At 40.5% G+C, this 23,204-nt stretch overlaps 1 protein-coding gene across 1 annotated transcript in view; it reads right to left on the bottom strand.

The window, feature by feature from the left end:
- The window catches only part of PRRC1 (proline rich coiled-coil 1), a 232,218-nt gene that overhangs the window by 199,972 nt on the left and 9,042 nt on the right, over window positions 1-23,204 (bottom strand). Inside the window, exons 5-9 of the mRNA XM_056124601.1 lie at window positions 21,192-21,352; window positions 18,097-18,199; window positions 14,494-14,657; window positions 6,318-6,421; window positions 3,360-3,462 (exon numbers count right to left, since the gene is read on the bottom strand). Of these exons, the coding sequence (XP_055980576.1) occupies window positions 3,360-3,462; window positions 6,318-6,421; window positions 14,494-14,657; window positions 18,097-18,199; window positions 21,192-21,352 (635 nt within the window). The remainder of the gene's footprint in view (window positions 1-3,359; window positions 3,463-6,317; window positions 6,422-14,493; window positions 14,658-18,096; window positions 18,200-21,191; window positions 21,353-23,204) is intronic.

The following is a 23,204-nucleotide window of genomic DNA, read 5'->3' as shown; positions in this document are numbered from 1 at the left end:
AAATGATGAAGGGTGGTGGGACGGAGGGACAGTGCTGGTCACACAGCCACGTGGCAACCTGTCAACTGGAGCTGTCACTAAATAGAGCAACTGCTAGCAAACGGAGAACTGGGTCATCTCCTGGAGAGGTGGTTCACTAGATGTAATCTCTGGACAATCTCAGAGCAATCCTCCCATGGTGAAAATTGTGGAAGAACAAAAGAAAATGGCTCTAAGATCTTTGGTTTCTATGAAATAGCGAAAGTTAGAACTAGGGGTAGAGCAGGAAGGAATTTTCTGATTTCATGGACTGGTCTGACAATACAGCCTATCCCAAAGGCAGGGGAAAGCTGGCCTCTGGAGGGCTGCATGGGGCAGTGGGATACTTCAGGAACTGGTGTTACAGTAAAGCAGGGCATTGAGATCGCCACCAAAATAACTGCCATCCAAGGAGGGACGATGACTGGCACTGAGATGGTCACCAGCGTCTCTGAAGTGGGGAGACAGTGGGTACCACAGCAGAGATGCGCTAAGGTCTAGACATATTTCTCAGAAGCACAAAGTGCCAGTAAGAGCCGTGTGCCAACAAGAGCAACGAAGACTGATTCCAGCTGTGTGGGAGGTGCCCCGGGGAGGAAGGCGCTGGAATAAGTCTACCAGTATATCTATAAGACCCCGATGGGGCAATTCTGCCCAGTGGTAGATGCAATTAAGAGTGCTGCGAAATATTGGCTCAGAAGACAGTGGACCAACTTTAATCCTGAGCATCATTTTTTCAGAGCAAGGAAAACTATCTCAAGTGGGGAGGCAGTAAGGGGTGTACATGCTGCCCTGAGTGCTCACAGTCCAGGACAGGGACTAAGGTGCTGCCTCAGGGTGGAGGTGGAGGTTCTCGGGCAGATCTGAAAGCGTGAGGAGGATGCTGCCGGTATGACTGATTCTTGCCCAAAAGGGAAGACATTTGGTCCACTACTGTTTCCTTCACTAAGTCACCTCTCAACTTCTCAGAACACCCTCTCTATTGCTAAGGTGCACTGCTAAGAACCATGAAGGTGAAGGCACAGCTTCTCCACTAGGAAAAATTGGTTCTGCACCCAGAAGTTCTGTGCCTGTAATGCCCACACAGGCGCTGCTATACCCAGAGACCAATATCTTTTTCTTTTTTTTGTTTTTGCTCTTTGGGTCATACCCAGCGATGCTCAGGGGGTTCTTCCTGGCTCTGCACTCAGGAATTACTACTGGCGGTGCTTGGGGACCATATGGGATGCGGGAAATTGAACCCGAGTCAGCCGCATGCAAGGCAAATGCCCTACTGCTGCACTATGAACACAATGAAGAGAAGCTCTGGGTTTTCAGAGAGGAATAATTTGTGACATGATGAGGGAAACCAGGGATTAGATGTCCTAAAAGGGGAAAGCTACACACTGCTGCTTTTGGAAACTGCAAGCCTGAGGAACAATTTCATACACTGGCATGATAGACCGGGCATGTAGGAACATGTCAGTATCTTTTAGGACTATTTTACTATGATATACATGTTTAGAGAATGGGGAGCCCAATGACACTGTCACTTATCATAAATATATATATAATATATATTTTGCACCCATTTCTGGCACAGAGTGCAGAAAACCTAAGGAATTCCCTGAGGTGGGGAGGGTCTTAGGTTATGAAAACGAGGTGACTTTGGATGAAATCTTACACAACCTAAGGTTGTGGGGCAGCCAGCCCAGGGGGAAAAAACTTGTGATTAGTCAATTGGAACTTCTGTCAATGTTTCAAAATCCAAAAGGATGGGTTTGGCAGTCTTCTAGGCTGGTACACACATTAAGATTTGAGGACAGGGTACAAACACTGCGTGTCCTTCCGAGACTTTGCCTTATGCACGTTCATCACCTGGCTATTCTCAAACACCCTCCTTTTATTTTTTATTTATCTATTTTGCTTTTTTTGGTCACACCCGGGCTCTGCATCAGGAATTACTCCTGGCGATTCTCGGGGGACCATATGGGATGCTGGAAATCAAACTTGGGTTGACCGTGTGCAAGGCAAACGCCTTACCTGCTGTGCTATGGCTCCAGCCCCAAACACCCTCCTTTTAAAAGGTGCTGTAGTGAGTATACTAATTTCCTGAGGCTGGGAAGACTGTTTGAAGCTCTGTTATATACACAGCAGCTAAGTCAAGTACTTAGTCAAGGACTAAGCCATTGAACTATGGGATCTCATGTTCTCTCCTCCCATGTGTCAGTTCAATTGTGGCAAACTCAGGTGGGTGCTGGAGAATTGCTGGTGGTAAGCGAAACTCCCCTTGGAAATAGTTTAAGATAATCAGTGTTCAACCTGGAGGTCTTGAAATGCTATACTTTGATTGTCAAGATATTCTTAAATGGTCAACTTTTCTTATTTCACCCCCAATTGTTATAACAGTATGCATAGTATTAATGTTAACATCAAATTCAAAGAATCAACTTTCAGTCCCTTCTCTAAGCTGTAAATCCCAGGTTGTTTTTATGAGTTTATGAAGTACACAACAAATATGTAAGATCACACAGTAATATTCTCAGGAGAAAATCCATTAAGTATCAACTAATATATGGTTATGAAGTAAAACTGAACAATGTACAAAAGCATAAATGCGATGAAACTTTATGACAGAACAAAGTCTAAAGTCTAAACCTATGGTTTACTAGGGTTTCCAAACTGTTTCTTAACAAGTTTCTACATGCTACTATGAACAGGAGGAAGATCAAGTCAAAGAAAAGAAAATAGTGATGGGCGAACAAAACGTGAGATAAATAAAGGGAAAGTAAATGAACAGAAAACCAGCAGAAAAGGTAAACCTTCGTCTTATCCTAGAGTGGTGGAGAACAAGATATTAACTATTTGTTCCTTTCACATTATGCCAACATGGCAATTTGTAACAATTAAAGCATATTCAAGAGTGAGACCCCAGCTGTATGTGCCACTGCAATAGGGTCTTTTCCTTTCAAAGACAGCTGGAAAAGTAGGAGCTAAAATCACTGTCACTGTCCTCCCGTTGTTCATCGATTTGCTCGAACGGGCCCAGTAACGTCTCCATTGGAGACTTTGTTGTTACTGTGTTTGGCATATCGAATACATCACGGGGAGCTTGCCAGGCTCTGCCGTGCGGGCGAGATACTCTCAGTAGCTTGCCGGGCTCTCCGAGAGGGGCGGAGGAATCGAACTCGGGTCGGCCATGTTGGCTGCGTGCAAGGCAAACGCCCTACCGCTGTGCTATCGCTCCAGCCCTAGGAGCTAAAATAACATGGAAGAAATAGAAAACTGAGAAAGAAGGAGGGGAAAGTGGGGGAAGTGTGAACAAATTTAATATTTATGGTGAAAAAGACAAGAAAACTAACCTGCTGTACAAATTCCAAAGGTATTGGTGTGGCCTGTGTAAACGTTTCTAGATGAATGCCATGGACAGGATCCTCAACTATCACACAACCAATGTCAAACCACCTGTAATGGAAAATGAGTTAGTTTATACGCCAGTTACTTTTCTTGCTAAGATGAAAGAAAAAGTATGGGAACAAAGGTCCTCAAATGTACAAGAGAAGAATTTACTTATGTGAATGAGAAAGATCTGTTAGGAAAAATAACATGTTCCTAGTATAAGCTGGATGAATTAAACAGTTTTCAAGGGTAAGCGAAAGACCTGCATCTGATCCCAAATGCACTTAAAACTCCCTCAGTCTGTGAGACTAAAGTATGCCCATTAACCTCTTCCACAAATAACCCCACCCTCCACGACTGTTCATTAGAAGAATCATAATTCCTCAAGATTACCTGAAGACTCCAGAGTTCCTTATGTTTTTCAGAATGTTTTTACCCTATCACTAAAAGTCTGGTAAAGAGATTTTAAAGTAATTATGATTTTGTATACTGAAGAAAAAAAAAAGAAGCAAAGATAGTGTGGTAGTAGGGGGATTCATATAAGAACCCTCAGAAAGTAAAGAAGCATATAAACTAAATCACGAGAAAGGAGAGAAAATGTGGTAGAAGCAATTATTTTAGACATACAATGGCCAAGTACTTTCCAAAACTGATGAAAACAAATTAGTCTGACTAAAAGCACAGCAAACTGACAAAAAAAAAAAATCAAAACCCACAAAAAAAAGGGGGACTTTTTTATGAAAACTAGAGAAAAACTTTACAGAAACAATGAAGTCAGAATACTACAATGCCATCTTTAAATGCAGACAGAAGAGAACTGCTACCTACAATACCTCAAAAAGGTCTTGTTGTCTTTAATGAGGCAATAAATGTACATGAAGAAGACAAAATAGCAATAGTTAGCTCCTCAGTACTTGCACAGAAAGTTTCTCAGTCTCAAGTGCAGTGCTCATCAACCTATCCCCAAATAAGTTGATTTACTCTGTCCAATGCATACCTAAATTGAGAATTTCTGACTTCAGTGTATACCTTACTCACCTGCCTACCTATTTGCCACTCTCCAGATTTTACTCATTCTCCAAAATCCAACTGTGGTCCTATTAAGAATCTCAGCTTCCGTTAGAAAAGATGAAATCATGAAATTTACATACAAGTGGTACTACATGGAAAGTTATGTTAAGTGAAATGAGTCAGAAAGAGAGGGATAGACATAGAAAGATTACATTCATCTGGGGAACATAAAGTAACAAAATAGGAGACTAACACCCAAGAGTGGCCGAGATTGGTACCAGGAGTTTTGCTCCATGGCTTGGAGGCCCGCCACACATGCTAGGGGAAAAGGGAGCTCAGACAGAGAAAGGAGCACCAAATAAAGGGTGTTGGGTGGATCCTCCCAGGATGGGAGAAGCATGCTGAAAGTAGACTATAGACTGAACATGATTGCCACTCAATGCCTCTTTTGCAAAGCACAGCACCCAAAAGGAGAGAGAGAACAAAAGGGAGTGCCCTGCCACAGAGGCAGGGTGGGATGGGGGGGGGGGGGGAGATACTGGGACCCATGGTGGTGGAAAATGGGCACTGGTGGAGGGATGGGTGTTTGATCATTGTACAATTGAAACCCAAACACAAAAATTTGTAAATCTACAATTGTACCTCATGGTGTTTCACTAACAAAAATTTTTTAAAAAATGTAAATGATGGAGTATGGGCACTGGTGGAGGGATGGGTACTGGATCATTGAATAACTGTAACCCAAGCACAAAAATTTGTAAGTCTACAACTGTACCTCATGGTATTTCACTAATAAAAATTAAAAAAAAAAAGAAAGAATCTCAGCTTCCATTCCCCACTGTTACTTCCACTCTTAACTGCAGACAGATGACATTTCCTATCAGAGAAGAACCACTCTTGTTTGTAGACCATGCTTGGAAGTGCCGGGGACTCAATCACAGTTAGCTAGGTGCATGGCAAGTTCCTTACCCCCTGTACTATTTGTCTGGTTCCCAAAACCACATTTTAAAATCACATAAAACTTTTCACCTGGGTCCAGAAAGATAGTACAGGGGTTAAGGTATTTGCTTGTACAAGGACAACCAAGGCTCAATCCCTTGTACCACGGGCCCCCCAAACAAACAAACCCCCCAAATCCAAAAAATCCTTTTATTTACATTTTCTCTTCCAAATAAACTTTGCCTTGATTTGAAGAACAATTTTGTATACGGTCTGTAAGTATTCAGACAGTATTATTTAATATTGGAGGAGGACACCAAGAAAGAAAAACCACATGTGATTATGAAGGAAATTAAATGTCAGCAACTGGGAAATTAGTTGAGCATAAATCAACTGAGCGTATTAAAAAAAAGAGAGAAAAGGGAAAAAACAGATATTAAAAGGGAATAATTGAAACCCAAGCACAAAATTTGTAAGTCTACAACTGTACCTTATGGTGTCTCACTAATAAAAATTTTTAAAAAAATGTAATGTCCTAAAACCAATGAGGCATTACATTGGCTGTCAACCAGCTACTTTCCAAACTAAAGAGAAGCAGTACCCATTGGAAGCCACATCCAGTGTGACACCAGGACCTCCTGTTCGTGATCCATAACATGACTTTGTCTGCAGTGCTGGTCAGTTACACCAATCCACCACTGTAATGTTGTCATATCAAGTGACTATTAATGCCATCCACTCAAGTGAAAAGTGTTTTGGTGGCATTAATAATCTTCAGTTGGAAATCAAAAGGAAACTAAAAGGTAGAAATGTAGCTGATTTGCACAGAGCACATAACTCGGTGGTTAACCAACAGGACCACAACTTGTTTCTCTGATTCTACGGTGGGATTCACTTTTGGGTAGCTACTCAGTGTGAAGCTCCGAGGCCCCGTTATCTCTCACTGCTTAGAGAAATGACAAGCCTCTTACTTGTCCGGCAGCAATTCTGCAATGAAGTTTTCTACTGATACAGCAGTCTGTTTTTCATGGATCACTCCACTTCGACGCAAGCTATCTATCCGCTCCTGCGCACCCTGAACAACAATAGTGCAGTTAGAAACCAGTTCAAATGATTCATATTACATATACATATTTATGACACAATACACAAATGCATGTATACAAACATATGTCGCCATTATAAACATTCAGATAATACAGAAGAAAAGTCCGACTAGGTCTCCCTCAGTAGAAATGCTTGTAAGTGCTCATTTCAAATTTGTCCCATGTGCATCATTTTTAGGGGCTGCTGTGTGAAATGAATTATTTTATGTTCTAACTGGTTATTATCACTAATTTAAGGACATTTCTTTGTAATCTGATAAAACAACATGTTACTGACTAAATATCTTTCACAATTTGTTTTTTAGTTGATTCTGAGGTTTTCTAGGTTTAGTTATGTCAACAGTAATGTCTTTAAATCAGTCTTAAAGTATATACCAAAATGAGCTTTTGAATCTGCAAAAGTAATTAAATTTAAGCACAGTCATTTTTCTGAATACCATTTCTCAAAATTGAGGGTTGCAAATACTATATAGATAACTCAAAATATTTAGCTATAGATATATACTACTCTTACAGAAAAAAGCTCAAGATAACAAAGGGCAAGTTTCTGTTTGGCACTTTTATCTGAATCACTTGATAGTAAACAGTAAACAGTAATTTTTATTTCTGAATAAAACCAATCATGTTAAAAAAATACCAAGTTATATAAGCACAGCAAAAGGTGAATAAAATTGTGGTCAACTTATATTAAAATAAAAGTAAGGAAAAGGAGCACTTCTAGACAAGAGTATTTCAGGAATTGAAAACAGAAAGTAACTATAAAAAATGGGTAAGTCAATTTAAGACATGAGCTTAAAGATAATTTAAACATTGATTTACAACAAAATAAAGACTTAGTTCCAGTCAATGTTTTGAGAATGGAATTCTGCATTATGACAGCATCTCAGAACTGAAAACAATAAAGCTCCTAGAGCACACACTGAAAGCATATCCTGAGTAATTTATTTCGGATAATTAAATTTCGATGTATCTCTGTAAATGCTTAGATGTGAAGATGTGAGCTATATAAGTATTTAATAAATGTAAGCTGTAAAACAGGCTCATGATTATGACTGTTTTAAATAAAATTAATGCTTGGCAAAGAGTTTCAGAAACCTCTTGGTTTTAACTTTCACTATTTCCCTAAAAAAAATTCTTAGGTTTTTAAGAAAAGTTAAATCTAGCTCACACAAATCATTCACCTTAAGTAAAACCTGATGGAGGAAAAATCTGGGGTGAAATTTTAATAGCCTAGGTTTCTACATTTCTTTCCTTCTCATTAGCTCCCTCTACTGCTTAAAGAGAAGACAGCTGGTAAAATCCACTGAAATCGAGGAAATTTAATTGTAAGCTCATATTAATTATGGAATGAACCCATATCTAAATTTGAAGGTCAAATACCAGTGGCAATAATCTTCCAAATACTAAAATAATAATACAAATACAATATCTACCACTAACAACAAATTAAAAATCTCCATCTGGGGGCTGGAACAATAGCACAGCAGGTAGGATGTTTGCTTTGCACACAGCCGGCGGCCCAGATTCGATTCCCAGCATCCCATATGGTCCCGCGAGCACTGCCAGGAGTAATTCCTGAGTGCATGAGCCAGGAGTACCCCCTGTGTGTTGCCAGGTATGACTCAAATAAAAAAATAAAAAAATCTCCATCTGTTTTTCAAGTTTAGTACGTACTGGTTTTAAATATCATCTATGTGAAATATCACCTATGTATTGATATTTGCGGTGACAAAATACTTTAGACCCATTTAAAAAAATGAGAATGTAAAAGCAGGTTTTCATAGTCAACATTGTATCACTGTATCACTGTCATCCTGTTTTTCATCAATTTCCTTGAGCAGGCACCAGTAACGTCTCTATTCGTCCTAGCCCTGAGATTTTAGCAGGTGCCACATTGGAGGCTCCTTAAGGGTCAGGGGAATGAGATCCATCATTGTTACTGGGTTTTGGCATATCGAATACACCATGGGGAGCTTGCAAGACGCTGCCATGTGGGCAGGATACACTCAGTAGCCTGTCGGGTTCTCCAAGAGTGAGAACTAGACAATAAGAGGGCGCGCAACCACGAATGCGGTCATGTGCTTTCGGGAGCTGGGTTTTATAGTCCCTGGGCCTTGGCCATTGATGGGATAACACGGCGGCGGGGGCAGTTGGTGGGTATAACACCTAGCTACTGGAAGATGGGGGATGTGGGTGGAGGAGGCCCAGTCCCGATCCAAGCGGGCTTGGAGATCTCAGACCTGGGTCCCACACCTGGGTTCCTCTGCCAGTTCCTTCATGCATGAGGCTCATCCGAACGTTTGGAGAGTGGTCTTAAGCATGGCTGTGGCTGATTCCGGAGGTCTTCGGCTGCCAGGGCTCTGCTCGGGACTAGGAGGGAAACTCAACCCACCCCCCTCCAAGGGGCCCTGGTGAGGACAGCCAGGCAAGGGGGCAGGAGACTGCGCTGTTCTCTTCCGGGAGCTGGGTTTTATAGTTCCTGGGTCTTGGCCATTGATGGGATGACACGGTGCCAGGGGCAGTTGGTGGGTGTAACACCTAGCTACCAGAAGATGGGGGACCTGGGTGGAAGAGGCCCAGTTCCAATCTGAGCAGGCTTGGTGATCTCAGCCCCGGGTCCCGAATACCTGGGTTCCTCTGCCAGTTCCTTCATGCATGAGCAGAACCCCGGCAGCTGAAGACCTCCAGAACCTGCCACAGTCATGCTTAAGATCACTCTCCACACGTTCAGACTAGCAAGAAGGAACCAGCAGAGGAACCCAGGTGTGTGGGACCTGGAGCTGAGATCTCCAAGCCTGCTTGGATCAGGACTGGGCCTCCTCCACCCAGATCCCCCATCTTCCAGTAGCTAGGTATTACACCCACCAACTGCCCCTGTCACCGTGTTATCCCATCAACGGCCAAGACCCAGGGACTATAAAACCCAACGGCCAAGACCCAGAGACTATAAAACCCAGCTTCCGGGAGAGAACAGCACTGAGTCTCCTGCCCCCACGCCTGTTTGTCCTCATAGTCAACACACTATCTAATATCATTATTCTACTATATAAAATTTAATAAGTCCTATATAAATAAATTTTATCTTAGATACATCGTTTTCTCCTTTTCATAACATTCCAGTGAAAAATCCATCATTCAGAACAATTATTTTTCTTCAGAATAGTCATCCTAGGTCTGAAGGGATGGTACAGCAGGTAGGATGCTTGCTTTGCATGCACCCAACACAGTTTCAATCTCTGGAACCCCACACGATCCTGGGTAAAGAGCCAGGAGTAAGCCCTGAGCACTGCCAAGTGTGGCCCAACAAACTGTTTCCTGACAGATCTCACCTTAAAATAAGAGACAAATTCAAGTTCTAGTACCTCAAATGTGTCTCTTAAAGGCCAAAAACAAACAAAAAAACCCACCAGCCTCTACACCACATTAATAAAATACAATTCTTGCTTTAGCCAAACTTCAGTAAAATGCACTATTTTCTTAGCCTATTTTTTTTTTTCAAGGAGAGGTGTACTCAACAGGGCTCAGAGGGCCATAACGGGTACCAGGGATGAAACCTGAGGTCACTGAGTGCAAGGCAAGAGCCCTACCCACTGCTGTTAGCCCTGTTCAGTATTTTCTTAGCTCAGTCACCCTCTTTGTCTTTTCTCCTGGTTACCCTCTAGAAGTCTCCCTTCCCAGATCTAAATAAAAACTCTTTCCATTTTTCAAAGAATTCAAAGTACTGAACAGTTAAATACAACCTCAAACTAGACACCTGACTTGTTCTGTTCACTCAAATGGTGCTCACACTGGAAGATATAACTGGTTTTGTACATAATTACATTTGTGTGCACATTTTACACATTTACTGTACTTTCGTGTCATCCCTAAAACATATTTAAAGAATATTAAAGTTAGCATTGCTGTGTCTGCAAAAAAACAAAACAAAACAGACCCCAAACCCCTAATGCCTTAAGAAAACCTTACTGGACTTGGATTAAAATCAAGGGAATTCCAGGAACTGGGAAGATTACCAAACCAGCACCTGATATGTAACATTTCAGTGTGCTTTTGTAGCATGATCTTTATAAAGACATCTATGAAAAAAAAATTAGAAAATTTGTCATTTGGCTCATATTATGTACCTATTTGTCTTTAGACAGTGAGCTTTGGGGTGTGGATTTGTATTTGGGGGACACAAACCTAGTGGCGCTCAGGGCTTACTATTGGCTCAGTGCTCAGGGGTCACTCCTGGTGGAGCTCAGGAAACCAGCTCAGGGCTGCCGGGGATCCAACCAGGTCTGCAGCATGCAAGGCAAGTGCCATACCTGCTGTACTCTCTCTCCAGGCCTGGGATGTGTGTGTTTTAAAAGAAACACCTACATACTTAATTTATACTGATGGGAGAGAAAGAGCACAAGGCTAAGACACACGCAGTCTCTGGGAGAACATGGCTCCCAGTGCTGCCCAGGGGCCCTGCTGAGACCAGCAGTGCAGCCTCACAGCCTCAGGCCACCACACTAAGCAGGGCAGGGGGAGAGGGGAAGCACACAGAGTGGCCCCCAGGCCCCTGGAGCACTTCTTTAGAAACACCCCCAACCATACACACACACACACACACACACACACACACACACACACAAACCAATTTATATGAAGTACTACAGTTACTGTAAGAAGAACCTCAAATTCATGCAGTACTGAGAGAATTAAAGGTAATATGCACTGTAGCACTGTCCTCCCATTGTTCGTCGATTTGCTCGAGTGGGTCTAGTAACATTGTAAGACTTGTTGTTACTGTGTTTGTATATCAATGAAAATTTATTTACTGACTACTTATAATTAGTACAACTTGGATTTTCCCTAATAAAATGCGCTGTTAACTACCTCATTCAATTGCTTCACATTAAGTGAATGACTACAATTATATACAATAACCACATAAGTTCCCAATCACTGGACTCTCAATATATAGATTACTCAAAGCTATTATGAAATGACCTGTCCTTTCAGAATGCATTTCTCTTTACAAGGACAACCTATCCTTATTATTCATGATTCTTTATCAGAGAACTGAGCTACTTTTTCAAATTTATTGTAGTCTCAAAATTGGGTGTACACAGCCTCATAAAATTATTAGAATTGCCTGATAAGAAAACCAGCCAAGGGTGAATAACGTAGTCCTCTGCTCTTGCATGAGTTCACACTTAACTCAAGCATCCTTCCTGCAAACTGATCAGTGTGTTCTTCTGTTTTCGTGCTTTTTGTTGATTCTGGAATCTTAATTACACTCCTCAAGTTGCGGGATCAGAAACCACTAATGACCAAACAGAGAACAACTTTATCTGATCCCTTTTCAGTCTGTGTAGGATAACTGGAAACCATATGCTCTGCAAAAGAACATTGCTTAGTGATCAGGACATTTGATTTAATCAGCTTCTAATACAAATCCTCCCAGCTGTCTCTTCTTGTGACAGGATGGCTTTAGACTCAAAGTGGCGAGAGGTGTCTGTTTCTAGTCAAGGTGATGAGAAAAGAGACAGAGTCACTGCCAGTTACAGCATGATTACAGACAAAAGCTGGGCAAGCAGAGGCTGAGCTTCTCCAAATTATTTGGATCTGCTCAGACCTTGAACTCTCCAACCATCACTAATATCCCTCTACCCCATCAGGCTGGGAACCACTGTTTGATTGTAAAGATGCTAGTCAAGAGCAGCACCAGCACACAGCTGCAGTCCCACTTTGGGAAAAGTCTCCACTCCCTTCAGGCTGAATAGGGCATCCCACAGAGATTTAACCAGACCCCAGAGGGACCATGTCTGCTACGTCAGAGTGTTTACTTGAGGAAATAAATTTTTTAAATGGACCTTTGCATTTTGAATTCTGTTGTTTGGGATTTTATACCAAGAAATCTTATATGACTGTTAAAGATTATTTTGAAGAACTGGCCTAAGAATTCATGTCTGTGAATAAAACAAAATCCCTGTTCTTATAAAACTTTACTCTTGTTGGGGGGGAGCATTAACATATGTGGAGGTAAATGAGGAATCAAAGCACTGAGAGCAGGGCGGGAAGGCCTCACTGCAGAGGCAAACAGGAACTGAGGTCAGGGAGTAAGACAAACAGAACAGGAGGGAAGCGCAACATGTCCCTGGGAGGGAAGAGCAGAGGGAAGCCCTCAGGAGCAGAGTGTACTGGACAGCTGGAAGCACTGCAAGAGGCCGGCGTGGCTGTGTGGAGTGAGCAGAGGGAGACTCGGGGAGGCATAACGAGGTATATGGTACTGCGCGGAGAGAGTACTGAAAGGCACAATGACATAGTCTGACCTTCAGAAAGCAGCACAGAGAAGGCACCAAAGCGCTAAGCCACTCCATGCTCCCGGAGAAGAAGACAGCAAAGGAACAGCAGCAGGAGCGGGGAAAGAAATGGAGGAACCAACTACAGCAGCAGTGGAGAAGAGTGAGTGCTCAGCAGTCCAGGGAAAGGCATGGCACCTTCCAGGCTTTCTCTGCAAGCCCGTGTTTTTCCTTGAACATGTGTCTTACTTGTCTCTATGTATTTTTGCTTGCTTTTTCCACTAAAAACTATTTTGCTACACACACACACACACACACACATACATACACACACAAACACAAACACACACACACAGTGTGGTACCTTCCAGCAAAATTTAAAAAGTGTCAGAGTGGGGGCTGGAGCGATAGCACAGCGGGTAGGGCGTTTGCCTTGTACGCAGCCAACATGGCCGACCCAGGTTCGATTCCCAGCATCCCATATGGTACCTGGAGCACCGCCAGGAGTAATTCCTGAGTGCATGAGCCAGGAGTAACCCCTGAGCATCGCCGGGTGTGACCCAAAAAGCAAAATAAATAAATAAATAAATAAATAAAATGAAATAAAAAATAAAAAGTGTCAGAGTGGACACACTGACAGGCTGAATGTTCTGGGGTTCACTGGTGATCATGCTGGGGCATCCTGTGAGGGCTCAGGAGTGTGAAGGGAAGCATCGGATAGATCGGACAGTGCTGGCAACTCTGCCAAAGCACTATCATGAAATAAGGTGGAAAGTGATGGAGGAAGTGAGATTCAAAAAAAAAAAAAGCCAGTTTATTTTTGGATTTTAAGGTGGGAAAGGTTGCTTCTAAAGTGATGGTAAGAGAGACATGTATGAGGGAGGCAGAGTCCCGCATCTGAGCAGGCTACAGGGGAACAGATGAGGGCACAGTGGCGGGACACTGTCAGTGGATCCATTTTATGTCAATGTAGGACAAATGCTCTCACCGTTAACAGAAAACAAGGTGGTAATCCAGAAAAGGTCTGAATATGCTTAAGCAGCAGGTTTCCCTTCCAAATAAATTCTTTCATCTGTTCCTACAATGCAGCGATTCTCTACTATCTCAATCACAAGGTCCTCCTCCCTCTGAGGAAAAACCAGGACAGCTGGTCGTTTGCGAAATGGGTTCTATATGCTGTATAGAATATTTATATAGAACTGTTCTATATAAACCAGCCTTCTATATGATGGCGAGAAGCTGACAGCTGCTGGTCCTAGAGGCAATGTCTAAAAACACCAGAACCTAAAGTTTCGGTGAGTTAAAAGAACAGGGAAAGGACAAACAAAAGCCAGCAGAAGAAAGGCCTTCAGGGAGAGAATAAAGCTCTCTCCTAACCCCTGCCTACAGCCTCCAGACTGGAACCCTTTCACCACTCTGGGAGAAACATCAATATCACGCTTATTAACAGTGATAGTAATAAAAAGTGGAGGAAATTCAAGGGTTATCATTTCTGTCACTGACTGAAAACAGTCTCTTCAACTACTTTCTCTTCATGCTCTCTGCATGGTATCACCCAACCATGTTCCAATAATCAAAACCTGTTTATGTTTCCTCTAAGTAAAAACCCCACCATCACCTTCATTACACTGTAGAGCTGAATTAAAGGCCACACTGACCACCATTTTAGTATATAAAACCCATTATTTCATATACACTATAAAATTACTATCAGAATTAAGGAAAAATTAAGTTTGTCCATCTTGAAATGATACTCAATTACTCACTTTCAAGCCAGCTGCATAGCCCACCGGCTGAGGGGCAATACTGGATTGTCCAGCTTCCCCTACAACCACTGCTAGGCCAAAGACCTCCTGGAAGGCATCCCGAACGGCAGCAACTTTTACATCTTTATTTGAGGTCACTACGATATCCAATTCACCTCCCGATTCTGTAAACATCAGAAGAAAATTTCAGATCTGATATTATGAAATTCTCATCATTACTACACATGCTACCAATTTACTTACAAATTATTAACTTCACAAAATGATGAGAGACATAGTCTAAAGACTAACTTATGAAGCTGAAACTGAAACTGTTAAGCTCTTGACAGGAAATATGGCTACTTAGTAATGATGTAAAGATTCAAACTGGAGTCTGTCAGAGAAAGAAATCTTCACCATACCATCTAAGTCAACCAGACAGTTTCACTTTCTAATCTAACATCTCAACAAGTGCTCAGTCCCAAACTATCAACTTCTCCTGAATTTTAAAAATTAAAACTTACATATTAGATGAAGTAGTCTTATTTGCAAAATACCTCTTCATGGTCCTAACCCCATCTACCATAAATAGAGCACAAATTATCCTGTATTTCATGAAATATTATCCCAAAATATTTTAAAATTCCCCCTAAAACTAGCATTCTGTAGTAACGCCCTCAGAACTTGGGACTGCTCAACAAATTTCTTTCTTGAAAAGTAATACTGCATTAAGAAAGGCTCTGAGTAGTCTAACAACAACAACAACAAAAAAATCAGTTTATTTTTCACTTTTATGTGAAATATACCAATTTCACAAAATGTGGTCATGGACTACATTTTTAACATTTAGTAACAGTTCTTATGGGCCAAAGAGATAGTACAATGAGTAGGGCACTTGCCTTGCATAAAACTAACTTGGTTTTACTACGTATGGTCCCCCAAGCACCGCCAGGAGTGATCCTTCAGCACTGAGTCAGGAAAAACCCTACCTCTTTTTTGTTTCGTTTTGTTTGGGGATCAAACCCACCAAAATATTCTAGTAACAGTTCCTAAAAAGTCTTCCATGGATTCAATATAGGAAATGTTATAGCAGCTATGCAATTTTTCACTATACCATTAGAATTTAGCCAAGTTTCATTTTCTGATTAAACTTTGGATACAAATATTTATTGCATTTTTAAGGCTGTAATACCAAATGACATTTTGGCTATTGGTTAATGAAAACAAACAGCTACTATTCAAAAACTTGTAATGCCATGTGAAAGCTATAGTTTATAGTCCCTCATTTTTGGAACAATCACAGAAATCACAAATCTGGCTTTTCAAGTTCGAATTATACATAGAGGATACTCTAAAATGAAGACTTTTATTTATAAATAATTTGTCTGAGCTGAAGCACTTAATGAAGACTACCATGAAATGTACTTTTTACCTGAAAAAGTGTAATTGTAGTATTAAAACTTTTCTATCACACATTTTTATCATAAAACATAAGAGCATCATTAAAATGGATGTTTAAAATAAGTTATACATCTACTACTGTCCTAATACAAGTATGCAAGCATACAGAAAACCAAAAATACTATATACAATACCTTAAAATGTAAAATGGCAAAGAAACAAGTATCAAAATCTTTTTAAAATCGCCAATTCTTTTTAAAGCCTGGGTACTAAGTATTTGTCAATTTTGTTTTAGTCTTATAGATGTCCTGATTGACAATATCCCATAGATTCCATGGTACTAGAAGTTCAGAACTTAAACCTAAAGGCAATGGGGAACGCAGGAGAGAAATGAAGGACATACGTTTTCCACACTATTTTCTCCACAAGAGACACATCTCCTAAGCATGTTTAGGTACTGTTCCACTAAAGCTTCAACTCAAAAGTCTCCTGAAAAAGCCTGCAGGCTCCAGTTCCAGTATAGAACTGTACCAAGTACCATTCAATGTAGCTCCCAAACAAAAGCAATACAGTTTTAAATGCCAACAAAGAATGGAAAGAATATAGAAAGTTCAACTTAATTAAAATCCATTTCTAATAGCTTTTTCTTTATTAATAAATTTGAATATTTACAGTGCTTTCTAGAATATCGGTACAAAAATATGCCTTACTCTGAACTGCTTAAAAAAAAAAAAGAGCGGTCATTGGTCAGAGAGAAAACTCAAAGCATTAAATGTGATGTATCAGAGGCTCAGGTTAATCCCTGGTATCACATGGTCTCTGCATATCACTGGCTTAAAAGAAACAAAACAGTCTTGCTTTTCTGCCTGTTACTAATTTGTGTGCTTTCCATATTTTATTGCTTTTTTGTGGTAAACTGGTTGAGATTATGTAAATTATGCTATTTGCTAATAATAGAAATCTCATTTTGTATCTTTCTCCTCCCACCCCTAGGTCTTTTGGTCTTTTTCCTGAAGTCATGCAGACTGCAGGCTTCAGAGACAGCCCTGGTTTTGAGTCCTGACTTTATCATTTTCTGGAGGAATCACTTAACTTATTTCCTGAGAAAGAAATACTTGCCTCCTCACAGGATTACTCTAAGGATTAAGTCACTGTGCAGGACCCATGGGAATAGTAACAATTTCTTCAAAATGAAGAGTTTGTGAAGAACATGTATGTATGGGGCAGGGATTATGTCAAAATTATTGTGAATATGTGAAAATTAAATACTGAGTCAAATTTCTGAATCCTCTGGCTGTTACAAACACAAAGAACAATTAAGATGACTTAATTCCTCATTCAACTTACTACTTTCAAGAGGCAAATTGTGAAAAACAGTGAGCATGTGTTTAATCTAGATTCCCCAATCTGTGAGACCTCTGAGCTCTCCCTGAACTTAGTTTCCAAATCTAAAACCCACGCGTGGAGCACTAATGAGAATTAGGGTCTGGCAGAGCAAGCATTTAAGAAACAATAATTACCATAGTTAGGTTTTGTATTTTGACTTTACTAAATAGTAAACTACCAACACAGATCAAGACTCAAGAAAAATGACTTTTAATTGCCACCGAAAAGTTCTGTTTCAGTACTTAGCACATAGTTTTGGCTTGTATGTCATTATCTTCAAACGAACTATTAATAATTCTATCACTAATCCTGCTAAATTATATTTTATCACATACTTAGTGTGCACATTAAAATTAAGTGGCAGACAGCACAAGTCTTTGCCAACAGGAGGAGTCTTTGTACTGAAGGGTTAAAAACTGTTAAAAAATAGCTCTCTCAAATCTAGTAATCATATATTAATAAAAGGAATAAGTCCCTCAAAAATCATCCGGAGTTAAGCATAAATACTTTTTACCAAAATAACGGAAGAAATGTCAAAACTAAGTATGAACAGTGTCACTTCAAATGTCAATAGTAAATAACCAAAATTCATATAAAGCAACACTAACCACCTGCTAATAATTCATATTAGCTTATGTCAAAGTTCATTCTGTGTTTTCAAAATGTATTTAGTGGGGAATAAGAAAAAGATTAATAGTAAACCTGCACAGTCAACTTAACATACAAATAAATAGGTTCCATGGTTTATACACCTGTGCAATTACAATTAGTGGCTAAAACTGGCGCACAAACACACACACACACACACAGAGATGCTGGTCAGTCTTAAATACATACTGATATATGGAGCCATGCCAGGGTCCAACGTTGTAATCATGGTTTCTACTGAGTGTTTTGTTTTATCAAGTACAGATTTTACCATAGGATTCCCAGCTACACCCTGTAAAAAGATAAATTGCTATATTAATACCCACTTTAAGCAAATAACACCATGATTACCTGATTGTGAAGGAAAAATGATTTTAATTTCCCAACACATTCAAGACAATAAAGTATGTGTAATATAAGGACTTACAAAAGGGTTGTGGGGTTGTGGCAACGTCAGATTGTTATATTTCAAAGTATGTGCTCAGTTTCCCTTATCACAAACCCTTAGCACTCACAGACCACACTTTTGAGAAGAACAGGTCTTGGAAGTATGTCTGTACATCTATGTTCTATGTGGATAAATTTTATTTCAACTTATTTCGATACAGGAATGATATATCTCATTCCTACTTTGGACAAACTGGCAGGCTACCGAATGTAGCCTGCCCACACGACTGAGTCTGGCAAACTCCCCGTGGTATACCAAATATGCCAAATACCAGTAACAATGATGGGTCTCATTCTCCTAAAGAGCCTTGAATATAATTTTAGGGCTAGGATGAAGGAGACGTTACTGGGGCCTGCTCGAGGCAATCGACGAATAACAAGATGATTTGTGATTGATTTGTGATTGATTTCAATACGAGACTATATAAAACTGGTGCATCAAATTGAGTGTACTCAATAAAGACTAGTAGGATGTTTTCAGAGACCCCAACTTTTCCAAACCTAAAAAAAAAATGAACAGAGTAAAAGTATTTCTCATCATTCCCCAGAAGTTATCATTATCTTAGTATGTAATACTCTGAGTGTCCCTAAAGTTCCTTTCCTTACTTCCTGCTTATTGTTTGGTCTATCTCTATTTTTTTTTTTCTGTTCAAAACAGATCTATTTATCTGGATCCTTAAACCCACTCTCAGAAGGAGCCAGGGCTATGTATTCCCAGAGCCTACCTGCAGCCTTCCAATACAGGAAGCAGTGCCACCTGCAGTGGCATCTGCCAACAGGCCATGATTTCCCCTCTTCCATCCTCTCATTAAGTGAGGTGACTCAGGAAAAGATGGGTCTGTAACACTAGTGTTTAGTAGGCGCAGCCACCTCATGCCAGGTAGGAGGCCCTATGCCAAATGATCTGTGAGACCTCAGAGCTGGACTGGGTATCACAATGGCTAATTTACATGTGCTCTTAACAATGAAACGCAGAAAGCGTTCCCTATATAATGAAAGCCCTTAAAAACAAGTATATAGGGATCCACGAAAGCAACCCTAGGAAAATGCCGTCTTGCTGAAACATAAAACTCAAATACTGAGAATCAGTCACCTACCAACTTAGAAGTAGGCTTAGCTTAATACAGAACTGTAGCCAATCCTCAGCAGGAAAACCTGACAAAGTCACGCCAAACTTCACTGAGAAAACTACACGGAAAGACTCAGTAAAGAAAATGGTAAGAAAGAGAAAACAGCCAACTTATACAACTGAATGCTGACATATCCTTACAAGTATGAGATCTAGAAGTGGCCTTTCTGTCCCCAGCATGGCAGAGTAATCTTTCCACGAATTCTAGCATCATGTCAGGAACAAAAGTGCTCCAAGAGTGGAATGCTACTGCAGGAGCAGGGAGAGCTGTGACACACTGCACAGAGCCCAGAAAAATGACAACACATGACTTAGCAACATGTGGCATGATGCTAGAACAATGGATTCTCTGGCTGAAAGAAAGTTAAGTCTAGCATCTGCCTTCTAATGAAGTATCAGCTTATAGTAAATTAAACTTTTTTCTAAATAAGAAACCTAAAGAGAATTAACAAGAACAAAAAATTCATCAGAGATTGTGGTTGGTAGATTGATAAAAGTACTTTTTACCATACAAAAATTGAAAAGGGAAAAAAAGACTGATAGAAATGACTTCTGAAAATTATAAGCTGCAGTGTCAGAAAAGCATAATAAAATTTAAATGTTAAGTGTAAAAAATCTTCTATGGTAAGAATTCTTACAATCTCACGGAGAGAAAACTGTCTCAATTTAAAACTGGGCAGAAAAATAGAGAACTAATACAAATGGTAAAACGCAACATGAAAAACTGATCAAATCCAATATTAGAGAAAGGGAAGGTATTTATTTTTTTAGACTATGTTTAAAGTAATCAGTGCTACGATGATAGAAGTGGGATGACAGTGTAACTGACCTTCACAGAGAGCAGTTGCATCTCAGGAAGTTTTATACACTCTCTACATTGCATGTTGAGAGTGATTCTGAAGAGGTTGGGGAGGTGGCTAGGGGCTGGAGTGCATGCTCTGAATGTGGGAGCTCCAGGCTCAGTCCCTGGCACTGCACAGTGCCCTGAGCATCTTCCTCCCCCCAAAGAGTGATCATACATTCACAGATAAGAATTCAATTCAGAAAATGCCCAAGCACATTTAGTCAAATGCAGCATCATCATGGCACAGTTCTGGAGTGCGACTGGTCCACTGGACCACTGACCTATCGCCTACGGGTAACTGCCAAGCTGTGAATCTGTGTACAGGGCAAGTGCCAACTGACAGGCGGGTAAAGGCTGAAAAACAAAGCAGTCATAAATAATAATTTCTAGGGTCGGAGAAATAGTGCAGGAATTAAGGTGCTCACCTTGCAAACAGTTTACCCGGGCTCATTCCTGGCACTCATATGGACACCCAAGCACCACCAGGAGTGATGCCCAGGCAGACCCAGGTGAGGTCCCCAAAGTAAAAACAAAACAAATATTTTCTAAACAAAAAAAATGGTTTTATGGTTGGAAATACATCCCAAATATATGAAAGGTAAAGACAAAAAACAATGTGCACACATCACTCTGCCAATATGACCTTAATATTAAAGTGCATCTACAGAGATGTGCACATAGATTCAGAGTATCGAAGACTAGTTATAAGAATTTTCATTGTTTGATCCCATTTCTCCAATTCTAATGTGCATCTATTACTTTCACAATGGAAACACTTTTTATGTAAATACAGATATATTATGTATACATAATAGAGACAGTATATACAGTATTACAGTATATGTAAAAGGAAAGCCCTCTTACCTTAATAAACCCCCAAATTCCACCCGCAGATGCTTCATCCTGCACGTGAATAATCCTTGGATCTTCCTGCTCCTCTGGAAAAGTGATGGCTGATGGAGCGCCAGCTCCCTGGGCCAGAGACGTCAAACTGGCTTGCTGAGTAATGGGAGTTGGCAAAACACCTAGTGAAAGGCAAAATGTTTTAATGTACAGGAACTATTTTATAAACTATTTCCAATAAAAAGACACATGGATGTGATGTGGCTTCCAGGTTGAGTGAATTCAAAAACTAACCTGTATCTTTATAAAGAGACATTAAAATTTCAGGGGCCCAAGAGGTAGCACTGGGACACAGACACATGTACTGCATGTGGCCTGATTCAATTTGAGCACCACATGGTCCCATGAGCATGGGGAGGTACAGTCCTGGAGCACTACCGGGGTGGCCCTAGTTATCCCTGGCAGTCTGCATTCTTGGACCTTTGCATTCATCACAAAATGATTGGTAAAAAACTGCCAGGACGGGCCCCTGGCTTCCTGACACCTCTGGAGAGATTCCCCACCAAAATGTATTTTATGTTTACCTTATGTATCACTTACACATGGATAGCTATAGTTTTAAAGTGCTTTAATAACTTGAAAGTGCAAAAATAACTGATATGATTACATAAGCTCATGTGTAAAAAGTATGTAACGAAGAGTGTACATACTCTACATACCCAGCTTTTTTTGGTAGGGTAGCATACCCAGTGATGCTTGGAAGCATTACGTAGCGCCAGAGATTCAAATTGGGGCTCTGATTAGAAAGCTTTGTTCCTGCCCTGTGAACCATCTCCCTGTCTACACATACTCTATTTTCAACTCAAATCTCACATAGTCATGAGAATTGTACTGTGCAAAAAGAAAAAAAAATCATTTGTAAAGACTCATAAGCAAAGTGGGAAATAAGTATTACTCCTTTTCCTCAAAAGAGAAGTAGGTGAGAAATGACACATTTTTTTATAGTGAGCAAAATTTTTTTGTATTTACCAAACCTGAATGGTTTCCAACAAATATTTAGGGAAGTCAGATGACTGACATAGGAAAAGAATAAAAATAAAAGACCCAGTCCCACTTATGGTCCACATAAGCCGATTTTCAATGCTGCTTTGATGCTCCTTCTGCCTACATCACTTGCTGCTGATTCCACACCTTCGCTTCACTCTCTCAGCACCAGGGGTCCAAGCCCAAGGCCTTACATACACAGAGAGAGGCTCTACTGCTGAGCCACATCCCCTAGGCCTCTTGATGAGTTCCGATCATTTTTAATAAAACTTTTTTTAAAACTCTCCAAATAACCCTAATGTTAAAAGGCAAAAAAGGTCTTAAGAGTTCTGACACTGTAGACACTTATCATATGTTCAGGTTTACAATATATAAAAATCAGGTGCAGTTACATGAGCTTAATTTTAGTCATTTAAATGACAAAAACACGAGGTTACCAAACTCTGGAAACCAAATGAGTTACAATGCAGGTAGTGGACCCACAGTTACTGTTGCTGCTGAGACAAAATGGTGTCACTGCGACTGGAGCACCTGGCCTTACATGTGTAAGGCCCAGAGTTGGAGCCCCGCACAGCTGAGGGTAGCCCTGGTGGCACCTAGTAGCACCGCCTCACCAGGCTGGTGCACCTGTCAGACCTGGCACCACCAGGCAGGGCACTTCCTGGAAAGGCTCAGCATTATTTGAGGATCTCCCCAGCAACGCCCCCACCTCGCACACACACAAACACCAGTCCCCCTCCTTAAAAAAACAAAACAAAAAAAAATGTAGCTGCTTTAGAAAAGTCCAGAAGTTTGTCAAACTTTAGCAATTCTGTGCATATACCCAAGAGGGAAAAAAAAAAAGATCAAACAAACCTTGAATACCATGCTCCTAAAAATCACATTTACCATAGTGAAAATGTGAGACAAGCTAAAAGTCTATTAACTGATAAAATGAATAAATAAGATATGGTCACTCATATAATACAGTGTATTTATCATACACAAAAC

The sequence above is a fragment of the Sorex fumeus genome, unplaced genomic scaffold (assembly GCF_029834395.1).
Source record: "Sorex fumeus unplaced genomic scaffold, SorFum_2.1 ptg000051l, whole genome shotgun sequence".
Taxonomy (NCBI): Eukaryota; Metazoa; Chordata; class Mammalia; order Eulipotyphla; family Soricidae; genus Sorex; species Sorex fumeus.
Note: the sequence above shows the minus strand (reverse complement) of the source record. Positions and strands in the feature narration are given on the sequence as shown.